The sequence below is a fragment of the Aptenodytes patagonicus genome, chromosome 5 (genome assembly GCF_965638725.1).
Source record: "Aptenodytes patagonicus chromosome 5, bAptPat1.pri.cur, whole genome shotgun sequence".
Classification (NCBI taxonomy): domain Eukaryota; kingdom Metazoa; phylum Chordata; class Aves; order Sphenisciformes; family Spheniscidae; genus Aptenodytes; species Aptenodytes patagonicus.
The window spans coordinates 28,870,181-28,889,932 of NC_134953.1; the positions used below are offsets into that span (position 1 = coordinate 28,870,181).

The 19,752-nt window shown below is 39.7% G+C and overlaps 1 protein-coding gene across 1 annotated transcript in view; it reads right to left on the minus strand.

Annotated features, from left to right (window-relative positions):
* CPXM2 (carboxypeptidase X, M14 family member 2) overlaps positions 1-19,752 on the minus strand; it is a 78,806-nt gene that overhangs the window by 32,880 nt on the left and 26,174 nt on the right. Inside the window, exons 2-3 of the mRNA XM_076339194.1 lie at positions 18,625-18,734; positions 11,385-11,524 (exon numbers count right to left, since the gene is read on the minus strand). Coding sequence (XP_076195309.1) covers positions 11,385-11,524; positions 18,625-18,734 — 250 coding nt within the window. The remainder of the gene's footprint in view (positions 1-11,384; positions 11,525-18,624; positions 18,735-19,752) is intronic.

A 19,752-nucleotide genomic window follows, 5' to 3' on the forward strand; every position in this document is an offset into this window, starting at 1 on the left:
CAGTTTTTAAAAGAACCAGATCATTTTATTGGCATAAGAAAATGTTACTGTTACGCTAATACTTCCAGTCTAGGACTTTTATTCACTATATTTTAATTTTTTCACTCCCTACAGTTACAAAGGTTCAAACTTCTCCCAAAAGAAACTGTATACTAATCAGTGTACACATATTCCATTTTGAGTGACAAGTAACATGCTTTTCAGAGGTAGTCTGCCAACTAAAATACAAATGGGACTACACCCAGTCTTGTATATTCTCAGTATAGAAGGACTACAGAGGGTCATGGGGCAAGATAAATCAGCGTGATATATTAGGTCACACACCACATCCTATTAACTATGCTTGCCTGTAAGGAATAAGCATCCACTTTGCCTTTGTTGAGTTGCAGAATAAAACCATCACAGGTGACCAGATCCTTCTCCCACTGGCCCTAAATGCAAAACCACTTCTAGGGGCTTAAATTCTTCCCCCTTTTTTCCAACGTCATAAGAAAAACAGCTTCTGCCCATATTAAGAAGGCTGCTGTAAATTCAGACTCCCCTCAGAAATGGCATCTTCTGCCTTGAAATCACATTCCCCATGGTGGGGAAGGGGAACACTGCATGAATTCATGTGTTCAGAGTATCTGGAAAACCAGCAGAAGCTAATGCACAGGGCTTCTGACCAGGCAGCTACCTTTAAAGATATCTTTATATCTACTTTAAAGAGTATCTTTAAATCCCAGATATTTCTACAGATACGTATCAGCAGAAGAGCATTCCCATACTAAATCTTCTTGAAAGCTGCAGATTTTCTACACATGTGCGGCACAGGGGTCTGATGCTTCCAGGAAGCAGATGGATGTGTTGCACATGCTCAAATCAACAGCCAGTCTCTTTACAGTAAGCACAGTGCTTCCTGGAATTGAAGAGTTTAATACATACATGGTGCTCAGTTTTTTCATGTAGAAATTGAAAGTCTTCAGGGAAATCCATCACAGAAACATGACAGCTAAAGCAAACTCTTGTACTAGAAGAAGTATCGGGGAATGTCATCTGCTTTGTGTTGCTACCTGATGACAGGAAGATCCATCTCATTGGCATTGGGATTTGCAGACATTAATTTCTGCAGCACATCACATTGAATCTTTTCGGGGCCCATCAGCATTGAACAATAAAGCTATCTAAGGAAAGCTGAAAGAAAGCTATAAAGCTTTACAGTACTTAGGATGTCCCTACCGTTGTTTTAGAGAAGCTTTGCTGAATTCACTCTATAAAATCTCCCTGGACCTACTATTATATTCCTCAGATATTTGTTGGCTTTATAGAGTCAAGGAGACATAATTCAGGGCAAGTCCTATGCCAGTATTCAGAAAAGAGTGCGTTAATTATCGAGCTTTTTCTTGGCAGGAAGCTAGGCGATACAGAAGTTATTGCATGACTGTATCTTCAAAAGTACTCGAGGTTACCCCTAGTTCATCATGCTCTAGCACAAAGTGCTACTCACATGACTGCCTCACAAATTTCATTAATGCTAGAAAAGGATCACGACATACAGATTTGACAGGAATCATTTGGATTCAGGTGCTTCCCATTAATAATCCTTTTTTAAATTTATGCCAGCCTTATCTCCTCAGGAGAAACTTATCTGAAAAATCTCAGTATCTATTGCAAACATTAATCAATTCATTTCACAGAAAGTAAATGCAAAAAATCAAAATATGATTCAAATTCACTTAATGTGATGGATTTTTTATTATTATTATTAATTAGCTGGTTTTTATCTGTAATGCATTAGAGCTTTAGACAAGGCTTATTTGAACAACTTCGATTTTAAATTCAGTTTCTTGTGATGCATGGAAATGTCCAGCTTGTCCATTTGCATCCAAAAAAAGACAAGCTGAGGGATTAAGTGACTTGCCCAGGGACAGAGAGGAAACCTGAATCAAAGCGGAGAATTAAAAACAGATCTCCTACAGCCGTGGCAGGTTCCTGTCCAGAGGATCAGCTTTTCCTTATGTAACCACATCACCGGGCCACTAAGCATAGGGAAAGACATCATGACAGCACCAGAACAACAAAACATCTTTCTGCCTTGCCTTGCCTTCCCCAATATAATTTTCTTACTTTTCTTCATGTGTATTAGACACATAGATGAATCCCAACTCAGCACAACACACAGCGAGTGCTAAATGAGAAGCAGTGGAGAGATGCCAGGCGTTTGGCTGCCCGGCCTTCAGCAGGCGAGTACATCAGCTGAGACTTCTGACTATTTGGATATGGTTTTATTTTATTTGAACAGCATCTGCTGCATGTAATATTTTAAGGCCAAGCTTCTCAATTATGGAAAGCTGAATAAACAAGTGAATTAAATCTGATACTCTTATCGTAGTCTCTAAGGATGCTTTTCCACATCGCTAAAACCCCACATGATTTGAGATAAACAAGGAAGGTTGGCAGGTGCCGGTCAGTAGAAGCTCCAGCCCACAGTGGTAGAGATGCTGGGGATGAGACTAGCAAACACTGGCAGAGTTCACATTAGCATCATCTACAACGGACATGGTTCCAGCTGACCATATTATTCTTCTGCTGTCATGATAATCTGATTTATCTGCATTACAAAACCCTAAAATTAATAGAAAGCAGAACCAGACAGGCACACAGATGTGTATCCTCCAATAATATATAAATTGACAAGCCAAAACACTCGAAATAGCAGAATCTCTATACCAAAAAAATGCTAGGCAAACCTTAGATTAAACTGTACTCATGCCACAGAATCAGCATGCTGGCAATTAAATGGCTTTCTGCTTGAAAAAGTAATTTGTAGTCTCATGCAATTAAATGTAAAACCATTAATATTTATATTCTATAATAATATTTATGCTGATAAAATTTTAAATCACCCACTGCCCAACAGTTTCAAAAACAAGCCAAGTCAGAAAATGCTCAGGCTAACCGCAGGTAGCCCAGCAAGTTTTACAAACTAATTAAAATAAATATGATTTAAGAGATGGAGCTTGACTAGCAAGCAAGGGTATTTTTTTTAATAATTGAAATCTTTGAATGCTTAATTTTTAAAATTGCTTCTAGCTGACTTAAATGACTATACTGCTGTGAAATCTGGCTCTTCAGAGGCCCTATGAAGAAAAGCTCAAGGCCAGAATTTCACTTGCTCGGAATGAATTAAGCACAGATTTTTCAAACTCTCTTCTCAGTGAGGAGGCTTGGGGTTTGCAAATGCATTTCCCACCCAACAGCTGCCACTTACAGCCAGGTTTTTACAAGGTTTTAATCTCCGACTTTCTGACCTTTCTAGAAAATCTGGTGCCAGCTGTAGGTGTTTCCTTTTGCTGTTGGACATTCAGACAGTAACACCTGAAGGTGCCAGGCCTCCTGCATAGGGTCAGAGACGTCCTCTGCCCCAAACATTTTATGGTCTTAACACCTGTCATTTCAGGCCACTCTTTGCAAAGAGATCTGCACGTGTTTGAAATTCTGCCTGCACCAGACTTTCCCCTTTCATGTCTTCTATATCTGCTAAACACAACCAAGCTGTGATTCCTTTTCTTCTAAACCTCCTTTTGTGACATTTTCAATTTTCCATTCTTGTTTGTGCCTATCACACCTTCATAAATCGGTCACGTATTTGAGGAGAAAAATCTGAACTATATAGGCACTGCCTCACTATGCCTTTTCGTCTCCTTCCCGTGAATTTTAAAGTAATGGAAAATGAAAAGCTCTGACAGTAACCCGCAAATACTGCCATTTGTGTGCACAGCTGTGAGCATATTTAAAGTAATGCTGAAAGGGCTCACATCTACCAAGTGCACACAAAGATGTGGCTGAGTGTCACTTGGTGCATGCAGAAGGGATGCTGACTTGGGAAGGCTGCTCAGGGCGCAGGTGGAGAGGAAAGGAGCAGCTGCCTGATGTCCTTTAGGTAACACCCCCCCAGTCACTCTGATTGCAATGAGTCATAATGCACATGCAAAATATACAAATCAAGGCTGTGATTAATAAGTGTGATAAATCTGTTGCACCAGAGGCCTGTATTCATTTGATGCATCCTTTTCCTAAAGGCTTCAGCTCATGATTTCAAACTGCCTGTTGTAGTCCCTTCCACAGAGGTTAAAAAGCTTTCCTTCCTCTTCTGAACATTCCCAGCAAGCCTCACTGTGCAAAGCAGGTTCTGTCCACACACCACCACCCTTTCCCAGTGCAAAGTGGTGTTTAACCAAGCAGGAGCACTCCTCATGGGGATGGCAGTGACCGGCTGCCTCCCAGCGCTACACAGTGAGTCACCGAGTCTCTGGCAAGAGAGTCATAACTGGAGCAAGAGCACCATGACAAGTCATACCCACAACGGAACATCATCAGTTTTGACATTTTTGTCAAACAAACTTGTGAAAGTATAAATACATTTCTGGGTGTGCTGTCAGAACTCCACCTACGCGGGATCATCTGAGCTGGTCACAAACCCAGCTCCCCAGCGCCAGGAGTGGATGGTGAGTGTTCATTGGCAGCGATGAACGCTGTACCAAAATCCTGTGTAGGGCACAAGAATCAAGATGGAAGATTAACACGGCACAGGGATTGAAATTGAGCAAATAGATAGAGAGCACTCAAGGCTGAAGCTGCCAAAGGCTGACTCTCAGTGCTGCAACAACTGAAAACCCGTGAGATGGCTCCACCAAGCCAGAGTTAACAGAAAATATAACTTATTAAGAAAAGCAATCATAAACACTAGTATAATATGTAACTGGTGACATTAATATATCAAGGGAGGTTTTTTTCTACGCTGAATTCAGGTTGTTTTATAACTCCCATCAATATACTTGATATGATTTCAGTGGATTTGGAACAATTCACTCTGAGAGTCTGACTTTGGGGAAACTGTAATAATCTCTGCAGTCCTGTCACCCAGTCAGGGCAAATAACAGTTTGCACTGATTTAACGCACCGTAACAATTCAAGTCAGTACACAGCAGCTGCTTATTTTATTATATGATTTGGGTAAAACATCAAGACATTTTCATTGAATTTGCTGAAGTTTCATCAGAGTGTGTTTTCACAGCCTCTGCGTGGGGATAGGAGGTACTATTTTGAAAATCAATGCCACATATGCCTGTTGTCCTTGTGAGGTAGACAAGATTTAGAGTTTTTTCTACCATGCTTTCAAAAGCAGCATTGCACTGCTGTTATATTTTGTCCCTTCTTCTTGCATACAGTGCAAAATGCTGTTTTCTTAGGTATCTGTAGAAACAACTCAAATACCTATGAGTAGCCACTATACGGTCCCAAATGCCAATGCAGTTACACTGAATGGATTATCACTGCTCTTTATACTCTGATTATTGGAATACTGAAGATGCTGATGTGATTCTCTCTTCATGAAGCCAATCTTACTACTGAGGCCATGGTCTTAATATTATGAATGGCTGATGAACCAGGGAGGAAGCAAGGACTTTTACCCTCTTGCAAGCAAGGAAGTTTACCATCTTGCAATCCTCACATACAGACTGTCCATAAAAGCAGATCTTAGCTCCTCAGGAATTGCCAGTGAGTATAGCAATAAATTAAAGTTTGGGGGAACACATTCAATTTTTTGACTAAAGAAAGAGCAGAATGCTGTACTGCCAGAATTAGAAGCAAGTAAACTACACTGACCTAAGTTTATCCTCAACTATATCTCTGGAAGGTACCCAGCTTGCTACAGACCTACAATTCCCTAAGGACAGTTTGTCAAAAGGGATGCTGGGGGATCATGAAGGGCTACACTACACACAGAACAGGCTGAGTATGAGGGTATACTATAGAAAATTGCAAAATTATTCCCCTATTCAATTACAAATATCTTGTCTTTAGCAAAAGCATGATCAGACGCAATATCAAACCTGCTGGATATTTATTTGCTATCTCTATAGAGTAGCAAAGTGACACAGTAGGGAGCACATAGTAGTGTCTACACTAGCTTCTAGTTAAAACATAGCTTCAACAGTGATGAACAAGACTGACCAGTTTAAAAGTGGGTCGGTTTAGAGTAAAGCAGTATGTGTAAGCCATTGTAATTATTTCTTCCAGCCAGCAACTTCATTGATTTGTTGTCTCCTCCAACCAACTAGCCTTTTAAGCCCTGTTGCAGGTTTGCAAGGCACACGGACTAACCTCTACCCAAATCAGACTTTGAAAATTGCCACCCTTTTTTTTTTTTCTTAAGGACAAATATCTTGCATAAAAGTAAAAAAATCTTCAATATTTCCATAAGCCTGAAAGGTCTTAAAAGAAAACTTACTTAGAAATAAGTCTGTTTTGATTTTTTTCTAAAAAATTTCAGAATTTTGCTTTGGAATTTGAGCTTTCTGCACAGATTATTTCACCCATGCTTTCTATTGTTGTTGTCATTTCGTTATTTCATGACATGCAGTGATAACACATAGTTTAACATGGTTGAAAGATTAATTTTAATAAAATGCATCGTCACAAATACATCTTACTCACTGAAACATTGCATCTTCTTCTAAAAATCTAAACATCACCTGCATTGAAACAGTCTGAAGCTTTATATTACAGTCAGTACACAGTAAGTCCATTTAGACATGTGGGTCTTCTCTTGACACAAAAGATGGTGCTGAATTATCAAAAGATTGTTTGGGTTGTGGGAAACATGTATTCCTATGTTTTTTAGATTCTTGCCAAACTGCTAAGAATGATTAATATTTTTTTTCCCCTCTCTGTCAAGAGAGTGTATATTTTAAGCTACCACGATTGCTTTAAATATATGGCACAATTCCACAGTGATGCTCCCAGTGTCCCACTCAACAGCCTTGAACAGTTGTATAAAGATACTTGGTTCATAAAACTGAAGAATATATTGGCAGCAATATAAAGAATTACATATAGTATTTCTCCCCCAAATATTCAGCCATAAACCAGCTATGGCACCACCCACCTCTCAAGATGAGGATGTCACATGCCTTTCTAAAAGGTCACATCACTCACATAACTTTCTCTAGCCTGAGAAGGCAAACAAAACAGCTCTGCAAAGAGAGGTCTCCAACATCTGTCTATCAACTACTGGATATTCATAGTGAAACAGTGTGGTAACTGCCCACAGACACTGATCTCCAAATGTTCTCAGGTCATACAAAGGAACTGATATTCTGCCCACTCTCAAGGTGTTAGCTTTTATTCATATCAACCCACACTTGTGGCACCTCTGTGTTTTGGATATCCTCAGTGTAAAAGGCAAAAAGGAGTCCTGGTTCTTGCAGTTGGGCCCCACTTTATCTGAGAAATTCAACATCTGCAGATCTTCTGGATAATCTAAGCAGAGTTCACCATTTATGATGGTAAAAGAGTGCTTTGCCATGATTTCAGGTTTCCCAAGAAAGTCTGAGGTGCCTTGAGCAGCAACAGCCCTTGAGTCCGCATGGTTGCTTTGACTGGTAGAAGGAAGGACTCCTCAAATTCAGGAGTTGTGGTTTGTTGGTTTTTTTTCCCCAAAGCCTGTTTTTTCTTGTTACAGGAGGAAAAAAGAAAAGCAGAAAGATTTGATTCCACATGACTATCATGGAATTCACAGCCAGGCAGTTTGATCACAAAATTTGACTCAGCAGTGTTTTTCCTTATAAAGGAAGTGATTAAACAATTCAAGTATTCATTACTAACCAAGCATGATTTCCTTCTTTCTCTAGGCAGGTCATTTGTGTTTTCAAGAGCTGTTTCTGCACCTCGGCCTCTTCCTCCTCAAGGCTCTCATGTCTCAAGCACAAGAGACCTGGACAGGCAAGCAGAACCACAGCCTGCAGGGGAAGATAGACAAGAAGTAGCAACTTTCCAAGTGAGATTGGGAGAGGAATAACTGAGGTGAAGCAGTTCCTGCCAGCATACAGAAAGCGACAACCCCATGCATTTGTGTTCTTTACATTGTGTCAAGTGTAACCTTCAATTCATCCATTGTCTATAAAGCTCCAAAAAACCAATAAGCAAGGATTGATGTGAATAGACTGTCTCTGGGTGGAGTGGGCGATCAAAAAAAACAGGCTGCAGTTGCCAGTGCTGCTATAGAGGAGTAAAGGGTTGCTTCCACCTTCAGTATACTAGCTCTAGCTACAGCATCAGAAAGACAAGCAGAATCAAAGGCCAGACTGCTAATAACTCAGACGTTGCAGCCCTGCAATGAGGGACAAAGTTATTTTCTGCAGGATTCAGCGGGGTGTCCTTGTTTGCCCTCCCTTGTAATTTTACATGTTCTCACTGAGTCAGCAGCAGGAAGCTAAAGGGACCAGGAGAGGTACAAATCTGATTTAGGCAGAAGCTCAGAGAGGACTTTTAGTTAAGTAAATTTTTCCACTTTGTTAAAGTTTCTTCTTCAATACAAAGAGGAAAAAGGAAAAAAGGCTGTTTTTCTGATTCTTTATCACTATCGCATAATAGCATTGGTGAACTTAGCATATATCCTAGTGTCTTGATTTCTTTTTATATAAGGCTGGGAAAGTCTCCAAGGCTTAAATAAAAATCTTACCTTGGCTCTCAAGCTTGGCAGGCTTTTACTTCTAATACACAGATCAGAGGGTTGTTTTTTGGCGCTCCTACCTGAAATAACTTATTGTCCAACATATGTTTCTATTAGTTATGAAAGCACTATATTCTTGTCACATAACTTTACGAAGTTGGGAATGTGCCTCAGGTAACAGAGTGGCATCTTTTTGTACAAACTTTCATATCATAAACAGTCCTTTTTGATACCATCACAGTCAGTAGCTAACTATAAGAGAAGGAAGCTAATGAGTCTCCTTTGCTTCTAGTGCCCGTTATAGCAGAACAGTCACAAAAGAACCTGCCCACACCAAAAGTCCTACCAGCCTGTTTCTCCCAGGCTGGCTTACAACTCAATTCACTGCATACAACCCTTATGACTACAGTCAGGTCATTATCTTCTGAGTTTGCCACAATACCAAAGCTTCCATCAGTGCCTCTGAACCCCACCCTAAGGCAAATTCTGCTCCAAGCTCAGGGACTCTACTGTTGTCTGGATTCAATTTCCCTTTGTGTAGCTTTTCTCCACACCAGGATTTCATGTTTTTTTCTTTTCCTCTTGCTTTCTTGACTGCTGGAGGAATTGGGGTAGAAAGTCATACCGAGAAGATCATCTTTCAGATGCAACAACATAATTAATTCAGAAAGCAGCATCTTCCATCTTCTTGGGTATGATGTTCCGAGGTGCTGAGACTCTGGAAACCCCAGGACACCGCTCTTGGCCCAGATGAGGGCTGCATACATCAGCCTAAACTCTTTTGAAAACATGAACATTAACTTTGGTACCTTGGGGAGTACTAAGTTATTTTTAAAATCTAAGGATTTATACATGCAGAATCAGAGCATACAAACATCAACTACACTGATTTTATCTGTTCAATCTGATGAAGGGAGAGAGAAAAATGAGGTGGACTCCAGGGAAGGCAGTCCTGCAGCCAAGGCTGTATCAAGAGACACTAAGTGAGATGGAGGTCATCACGCCCTGACAAGAAAAGCCACCTCCATGGCAGTCCCTCATGTGCAATCTGGAGGTAGGGAAGGAGGTCACCACTTCTTGGGGCTATTTCTCCCCACTCCCCCGGCCCCTCCATGGGACAGAGCTTGGTTTTACAGGATGTGTTTTCCAGGAGACATTAGCCTGCCCCACAGTGCAGCTGAAACTATCTTTGCTCCTGTGAAACAGAAATGTGCCTGTTTCTCCGCAAATCTGAGTAACAATCCAGGGGGAGCCTGGACCTGCTCTCCCAGCACCAACCCTGCTCTTCCTGCAGACCCTGGGGGTTCTGACCACCAACTCTTTACAGGGCAAGAGGGCAAAAGCAAGATTCAGTAATTTAAAAACCAACCAAACAAAAAAAAGATGACTGTGAATACCAACTATAAATAGAGTGTCAAGTCCTGCTGTAAACTCACAATAGAGCTGAACTAAAAATAGCAATATGACAAGACGAAGCAGTGCAGCACTGGTGTTGATAGGAACAGCAATGTCAAGAGTATTAATATAGAAAAGAATAAGACTTTGCTACAGTAATTATCTACCTAACACAGAACAATGTGGAATAAATATAGAAACCTTATTGCCAAAAAGGCTCCTACTCCCACAGCAATGTTAAAAGAAATTAAAAATCCCCCCGAAAATTAAACTATAGAAGGAAAAAACCACTCTTTTCCTTTTTTCTTAGATATAATGGCATTTTTCTGGTTTGCCTTTTATTATATGGCACATTCATTTTCTTAAGCGAGAGATCTGACCAGAATGGATCTAAGGCTGTGCATCTCCTGCATACTTGGTCAAAAGGTCTAGCAGCACAAGCAGGATTACTTGCTCATGTAATGCAATGAGACCCAACGATAAATTAAAAGACTGAACAAACACTGTAAGAGTCAGGAAAAAAAAATTAACTCCAGTTTATTTTTTCCAGTTCCTGTTTATGCCAGCTGATTGCTGTATTCCTGGTATATAATTCTTACCTCATTCACACTGGCTGTATTCTACAGTAATCTGGGCACCTACGCTCAGAAGCGGGTCACAAATGAGTAAAGGCACACAAGTCTGTGCAAAACAGTTATTTCCCAGTGCAATATACTCATTCTGTAACAGAAGCAGTAACCAGAAAGCTCACGAATGCTTTCAGCATTGGAAGTGGGCAGCACTATCAGACCAAAGTTAAGTTCCTGGGGTACTCATGGCTGGATTGCCTCCTTAGGCCAATGCAGCAAGGCAGCTGCCTTATTCCTGACAAGCACTCCTTCCTAAAAGCAAGCTCGAACTGAATAGAGTCTTCCTAGCATCCATAAATACAGCACAACATGCTCCCTACCAAACATTGCAATCTTGGTCAGCAAATACCGTGTGGGTTTTGGTTATTATAAATTCCTCTATAGAACAAAAAAAAGTATAGATATAGAATTTGTTTTAACTGCTCATTTAAAAATCATGTTGTTTTGGAATTTCACCAATTATTTGGTGATTGCCTATATATTAGGAAATCTCAAAGATGAGTGGTTATTCTAAACTAATATCTAAAAAACTAGTATCTAAACTAATCAAGTTAAATATTGGAAAAGAATGAGGAAGGTTAACACAAGCAAATTTGACAAGGTAAGTATAAAGGCATATAATCTGAGGGAATCATGTTGATTCTTTTGCCAGATGTAGATAGTGACTATAGAAGTTTGCTACCCTTAAACTTGTATTTTATGCCATATATGATGACTTTGTCTTTTACCGTTCCTCTGTTCAATTACTTGATGTCACACAGCATTTCCATTGTTTTTTCCTTGAAGAACCAAAACACAATACAACATAAATTCCTTGCTCTGAAAGCTCAGGATCTCATGGAGACAAGTAAGCATGTACTTACGACCAGAGAGAGTTTCTTCCTTGTGTGATGACTCCAGTGAATTTTGTTAGCCTTCGAGCATCTACTTCAATCCACTGATATGGGTCATTTCTTCCTGCACACCAAGCACCATCATAAAAATCATTTTCATTAACACCTGCCTGAAGAGAAGGCAAAACTGTCTTCACAAATCAGAACCAAGAAACTGAAGGTCTTTCATAGGAAAAAGAAAAGAACCCATGAAGTCATCATTCATTCCACTTACTCCTTTGGCTCCAGTTTAAGACCCCTGAGACTGTCATTCTCAATAGCTATAACGAGTGACCAAAATACTTTCTTACTCAAAGCGGGGAGGCGAATTCTGCAAAGTCCTTTTAAAAACTAAGCAGCATTACATAGAAATTTAAGTTAGAGCATAAAGAGAGCTTCAGTTCAGTCCACCTGTCTGTGCCTGTGGCCTGATACAGCCTTTATCCAGAACAAGTTATCCACATAGTCTTCAGGGTTATGGAAGTCCTAAAAAGCCATCTCCAACCCATGTAAATAATGTTTAGTGCTGGAGCAATCTCCTTTCCCCTGGAAGCAGCAAAGGGGAGTGTAGGGCATATGGAAACAGCAATACCATTTCCCACCAATTTTCAATCCCAGAATTATTAATTTTTATCACTAGGGATATTCAAGCCTTAAGCAAATTAATATCAAAGGTTAAAAATTTAGGAATGCCCAGCTGCACTCCAACTTGTGTACCAATCTATATCCCAGTTTATGTTGGCAAGAACACCACAAACAGCCTTCTCAACATTTTCAAAGAAATAGCTGCAAGGTATTTTGAGCAAGCTGTATTCTAAATACATCTGAAACAGCATTTAAAGAAACATAGCATCTGAGGTCTTCAGATATTTATCTTATTACTAAAGCCCAGGAAATGTTTGGCACCAAGCTGGCTACTACCATAGAGAGCACAGAATATTTTCCGTATGGTCCTCTGAGGCTACATGTATTTTTATGATATTTCATCTGTGTTTAATGTGGATTTATCATTGCCATCCATGCAATTCCAAGAATGGATACCCTTAAATATTTCCCAAATATAAATTAAAAGTCCGGAAAACTATGTAGGTTTATATTAAAGACAGATCTTAAAGCTCTAGTATACAGTTCAATGGTATATTTTCAGTTAGTGTGTGTATATACAAAACATAAATGAAGTACCCAAGAATACAACTGCCAGTTAAGTTTCCTGAATTATCCCTCAGCTCCCCACTGAGCAGTATTAGCAGATATTACAGCCATAGCTGGGTTACAGTGGCAGAGACTGACAGGTCTGTCTACCTCCATTTTTAGACAGTTTCTACCAGAAGGGCATTGGGTAGGTCTAACTCCCAAAGAAAGGATGCAGTTATTAATCTCTTTTCCCAATGCGAGTCTGGTGCCATCTGAAGGAAGTGCTGCAAAGCAATTTAATTTATTCCTAAATTTAATTCCCAAAACTTCCTGTTTTCTCAGGTATTCAACTCTGAGATAGGGCATCTTAAAAGTTACTTGTTTTCCTGCATCTACTAAATTTACATTAGACCACCTACTTCTATGTACTAACTCTGATATTTTAAAGTGAAGTTTGTATAAAAGTCAAAGTACAAGATATAGAGAAAAACTCTATTAACAATGGAAGATAAATTCTTCAAGGAGAAGTGAACAATGGGAAAACATGAGAATATAAATATGATCACTGACCTGAGTTATACCCTTTTTCAAGAAAAGGTCTCAATGCATTTTAAAATAAGATGGAATTTGAAGTAGCCTTAGGGTTTAAAACCAATGCTTGCCAGGAAGCATTAAGATCTGCAGAGCACCTTGAACCAGCATTGTGCTAATCCCCTTCACACTGATGAAATTCCACCAGTTTCTGCAGACCAAGTACCCATATCTGTCATTGCTTCAGCTGGGATCCTTGGTCCTTATTCAGACTGAGGATGTTGTCCATTAGTGTGACCCTCATCAGGGTGTAAACCTCTCCTCTACGTTGCAGTGAGAAAAGGAAGCAGAGGAGAGAAAAAAGAGCTTATTTGCAAAATACCCCTAAATTACATACTCAAGCCTCCATGGTCTCAACTGGACTTCAACAAAGCTAAGCATGTGTTTAAGTTGTATATCAAACACGGGGAGTCTAAAGGATGTGCTTACAGTTACGTACAGCTTAAAGTACTATGGTCTTAAATAGCGGCAGAGAGAGCATAAAAGAAAAAAGAAGCTGCGGTGCTACTTCTTCCTGCTCTCTTATTTCCTGCCATCAGCTTCTCTGAAGCTAAAAGAATATTTTTACTAGGTAAAAAGAAGCAGGTGTCTGTGTCTAACTATCACAGAGTACTACTTGGAAAAAAAAAGAAGAGTTTAATCAATGAGAAGATTTATTAGAAATATTTCCAAAGGAAAGGAATTCCAATAAAATTGTGTTGAAACATTTCTTTTCAAGCTTCAAGTCTGTATTTTTTCTTGAGGTGCTTGAGGTTTTGGGTTTGCCCTATGGCCACCTTCAAAATATTGTTTCTATAAAACCCCCTTATAAACTCAATCAAATATTTAGTAGTTAAAATTGCTATTAGATTTCTTTGGAAAAATTTTCATTCCTGAAAGACGAGAACAATTATCACCAAATATTCAATCAAAGAATATAGATCAAGATACCTTTTCCTCAGTAAGATGTTTACTTGAATTTAAAAATTGTATATTGAATTAATGGAGATAATGGATTCAAGTTATGACATACATAAGCTTTAAGCTATGCATTTTAAACATTTACATTATCTTCATAAGTAGGAAAGTGAAGGAGCTAATGAAAACTGGAGGTAAGGACTAGGTCTCAAGCAAACCCTTTTGTCCTTCACTGAATTTTCAAGAATAACTCAAAGTCCAACCCAGCTTATATTTCACTTGCAGCCAAATGCAAAAACATTTCTCGATATGCAGTGTCTTATGAAAAAATACCTTTTTGATATAGGAAAAGGGACTTTTTTCTGTCACTCCTGAATAAGTTATCTATAAATGTGAATGTTGAAAATTGTAATTCAAATAAAACAAATCAACTATTTATTATGTACCCAGAAGATAAGATGAAGGGAAATCAAAAGGTTACGATTCCTTTACAAATGATATGACTTCTGAATTTAATTCATGTTTCTTTTCTGAGTTAGACATGTGCAAGACAGAACGCTCACATCATCACTGTTCCAAAAGCCTTATTCTATAATGAGGAGAAAGATATTACTGCCTAAATGTATTCAAATGAAGAAAGAAATTTCAGTCTTCTGCCACAAGTCAGCTAGAGCAGCAATAAAAATATACCTAATATCAAACCCCTTCTGCTTAAAATCTTCATTCTCAGCAGGGTGATCACAAACATTATTTTACCATAGGAAGTTTGGGAGGTAAAAAACAAAAAAGCATTACTCATCACAGGTATTTATAACAACCACTGCCAGTAGAGAACAGAAGAATTGAAGCACACAGGCTGAAAGTAGAACTTCAATAATTTTGTCTTTTGCTTGTGTTTTGACAATGGAGCTTTTCAAAAGGAACTAGTGAAACAAAAAACTAAAAAGACAAAAAGCAATACATCCTGCTTATTTGCAAACACGATTGCATTACTTGATTAATCTTCAACGTTGTCTGGATTTCTCCAACTAGGAAAATGAGGACGGGGAAGAAACATAATTTGACTAATTATTTCAGGTTTTAACCACTGCTAATTATTGCACAAGTGACAAATACTAATGACTTTTATCCCTGAAGGCAGAGCGCCTCACTGAATATTATTTTATGCTGTGATTTTTCCTGATGATGTTAAATTACTACTAGTTGTGCCACTATTACGGTTGCAGGCTAGATCTCCAATATACTGGGCTCTACAACCCAAGTAGCATTGCTCCTGCCCTCAAGAGATCTCAGCTTAATCACCACATCCAAATAGGACTGGGAGCAAAATCAGGTCCCATATAGTGCAAGGTCACAAGAGAAGCAGATCCTAGAAGGTCTTATCCAGTCCTGCTAAGCCTGTTCTTCTTCAGAATAAAGCATAGGCTGCCTGATTAGTTTAATATGCTTTAAATAATCTGAACAGAAAAAAATAACCCTCAGAAGCCTTTGAAAAACTTCATTATTCTGTGAATTCCCTGTGAATAGAGGTAGTGCCAGTTACCTGGGGTGAGCCCTAAGCTTCTTGGCTGACTTCGCATCAGATGATGGGGTTGATCAGAGAGTGGATTTTGTCTTATTTCAGGGAGGAACACAATAGTCACATGAATATTGCAATGGCACTGCGGTGGTACCCAGACCATGCCACAAAGGCAGCAGCCCACAAAATTGCTCATCACCATACATTTAGCATAGTGCTCTTGTGAAACTTGAGCGGCACATCAGCCTCTCAGAGTCTCTCCCACTTGGGCCAAGTGTTTTTCTTCACATACAGTACTAAACAGCATGAAAACACAGCTGCTTAAATACAGTACCTTTTGCCTTTCCCCAGCACACTGCAACCTGCGCTTTTGAGCGGCAAACAGAAAGCACCATGGACCTCATTATCCATCTAACACACCAGTCCCCTGTAGTACCTATTCTTGGTTATAAGTATATATCTTTTAAATACTACTGAAATTCAGAAGTCCTAATGCAAAGTAAAATTAAGCACTGAAACCCAAGTGACAGGGAAGAGATCTGCAAATTCTAAGTGGCTTTGAAAAATTTTAAAGTGCCATTAATTTTAAGTTAATCCCAAGGGAAGCAGTATCTAAAGAAATATAAATGCAAGCCCATACTTTTAACACTGCCAGTCATAGTGGTAACTCTAAGTGGTCAAGGGTTTAAGGAATTACTCTATCTATAGTATACAGATAAGCTTCCAGTAAGGGTAAAAGCCTTTGATTCGAGGATTGCTAGAAATCTTTATTAGGGGTAAAGATGTAGCAGAGAAAAAGGGCTACATTTAAACAAGAAGAGTAAACCAGAGAAGTCACTTTGCTATAAACCAGGTGTTGTTGGATTATTTGTATATGAGCCTCCCACAGTCCTGGGATCAGGTAAGTCCCTATACCAGAAAAGAGTAAAAACAGCTTTTGGGTAATAAGGAGAATCAATCCATGTAGAATTCATACAGCTCAAGAAAACGACAACACGAAAGTCTGTATCAAGCAGAAGCATGACATCATGAAGTCTTTGTTCACAGCAAAAAAAAAAGGCACCATCTTTTGAACAAAGAAGAATAAAACCCCAATTTGCACAAGACGGAAGGTCCTTTCATCCGAGACTCTGCACAGCACTCCAGGGAGGGTACAACAGCCCCCACGCTGCAGAGGTGGGGACCTTATTCTCACAATAAATGCAAAGGAAGCCACTGCCACAGAACCAGCAGAAGCATTATGGTTATAACCAGCAGGGCCCAGGCATGGCTGCTACCCAGCAGGTGAAGGTGGGATGGGAGAAGTGCAGGCCCCGAGGTCCTAGGGGACAGAACACCAAAAGAAACACGCTTGGTCTAATCCAAGCCCCAGGAGCTTTCAGGAAGGAAAAGCTGAGTGGCACCTCACTTCTGCTTGCTTCCCAGCAAGAGACTGTCCCCTTGGCTTTTGCTGGAGGGTCTGAATTATATTTAGGGGAAACATCATCCATAGGTAAGACTCTTACACTTCTCTATTTATTTTAATGCAGTGTTACTGGTGATGGCAGGACACCGGACTAGATAGACTCCTGGTCTAAACCAGTATGGTCATTCTTATGTTTAAATAAATTGAACTTTAACACCAGCATGAAAAATGAGGAACCACAACCAACAAAGAATTCCAAGGTTTGCATGACAGTCCTTGGTCTTATGCCACTATATAAACAAAACTGTAATAAAATAGTAAACATTCTTATAGAACCCATCTAAATATCACCCGCATACCGTTTTTGTTCATGAGGGTTTTTTTTTTTTTCCTAGCAGACAATATGAAGTAAAGAAGTAAGCCACCTCACTCAGATCTCAAAAGGAATTAACTACGAAGGCTGCAGGTGAGACCTCACATTGCACCCAACCCGTTGTACCTGCACACTGGATTGGAAAGGAAGAGCCTGTTCCCACCTCCATGCTGCCTGAGGGCTCCTGCCACTCACCTCTAGCTGGCTCTGTTGATCATGTGGCTGCATAGCAAAGTTGCTTACTGAACTTTTGGACCAAAATCAATTCATTTAAACAAACAATGGAAAAAAAAAAGTTGTTTCTCCCCCCCCCCGAGAAGCTCAGAGAGCTGTTTATACAGAGGTACTAGAAGAAACTGAAGCAAAGAGGGGCAGCTGCACCGTGGGATTTTAACCAAGAGGGGTCCCTCCTTCCAGCAGCTGCCCACCATTACACTGCAGCAGGCACCATGTGAAACTGCACTGCTGATTAGAGATCATCCTTCCTAGTCCCAGTCTTAGTTCATTAACTAGCAAACCCCTTCAGCTGGAAAAAAAAAAAAAATCTAATGGAGGGTCTAATAATGAAAGGTAACTAATAAATGAAATAAACTTTAGAGATATTTCACTGTTGGCTTGTTGCTAGTATCCTGTTTATGACTTTGAGTTTTAAATGTTGTACTTTATTACACAAAAGTAACATTTTTACACTGGAAAAGATTGTAACTCAGAAAGCAGCACTAATGAAGTGGAAAACAGAAACACAAGAAATGGGAAAATAGAATTTGGTCCTGCAAAGCACCTAAGCACATCTTTAGTATTAAATAATAGAAGCTAAAGCAGATTGTATGCTAGCGATTTCTGAATTGAAGCATTTTTTCGTAGCATAATCATTGCCTCTGAAAAGCTGCCTTAGGGCAGGTGCTTCACTTAAAACCACACCTGCAATTAACCATTGTCATTAACTACAGGCAAACAACGAAAAAGCAGCTTGCTGTGTGAGCTTCCTTCCAGGCTGATTGTTAAGGGAGCTGAGATGATTTCCCGCAGCTTGGAAGGGAGCAGTTCTGGGCTGCCTCCACCTTTGCTTTACTCAGAGAGGTGTTTGGATTTGCACCCTCAGCACACTAAGTTTGGAGGTTTTTTTAACTGAGGCCCACAAATCTAAAGGTTATCCATCAACCTTATTCACTTCTATAATTCCAGTGTTTCCCCTTCATTTAAATTACATGAGCTGACAAAGTAGTCAGAACCAATAACCATCCATTGGTTCTCTTTATACAACAGTACAACCTTAAGCCATTCTCCTACTTAGGAGAAAAATTGATGTTACCTGAATATTAAGCCTTCCTCTGTGGGCCCCAAGGCCATACCGCTTTGCTGTAGAGGCATGGAGCTGGAAGTCAGTAATTTTTAATGTCTCTAGACCAAGTGGAGGACAATCTATAAAACAAAAGATTGATTAAAATTTAATTAAAAAAAACCCAACAACAAAACAAACAAGTAGTCAAAGTTTCTGGATTCACTTGTGCCAAACTGGCTGGGGTCCTCAGCTGCTATAAATGAGCACAGCACCACTGAAGTCAATGACAAATGGCAGCTCTCATAAAATCAATGAAGCAATGCTGATTTACACCAGCTCAGGATCTGGCTTTTTGAGGGTCTCAGTTATTACTGCTTGCTCTATGCTTCAGTTTTTTGTGGATATGCAGTCTTTCCTGTCAAGTGCTTTTCTGTACAAAATGTCAGTTAAAGGGCCTTTTATTTTTCTCTCTTTCGGCATTTTCTTTTTCATCTCTTGTTTTGATTCCCCCTCCCTGCCCTCCATTCATTCCAAGCTACTGTATGAAGTTATGTTTTTAATTAAAATCTGTTCTGGAAACTTCAATCACAGTCCCTCATGTTGCACAATATCATCTGTTACAGAGGTCTGAGAGGCCGGACAGCTGAGCTCTGCAGAGGTAATGACTAAGCACAGAGGGCAATTTTGAAACAAGTGGCCATCTCTCTAAGCTCCAAATTGTGCAAAGCCTTGAAGAAAGAAAAGCAGATGCCATTACTTTAGCTGCTAGCCAGCAATGCAGCAAACTAGAGCCTGGAGCTCTGGCTTTGGAAGATAAGATGTTGGAAAGAGTCTACTTCATGATTATCAGAAAAATATTCTGCTCTAAAATGACCCCAGCCACTACAGTATTTAAGTCCCTCACAATGCTTAGCATATTTAGCCTCAAAATACCATGGTGAGGTGGGGAAGACCCACTCTCGGTGTTTCACAGGAGGTGAACAAAAGCACAGAGAGATACTTTGGGAGCACCTAAACTGTACAGCAGAGCACAATTTAGAGACCCCGAAGTCAGTGCCAGCTGGAATTGGAAAGTCTGCATGGGGCAGAGGTGGAAAGCAGTGTCATACTTATTATTTAGATCAGGTACTTGTTAGGTTAGACTAGGTTTTGCACTGC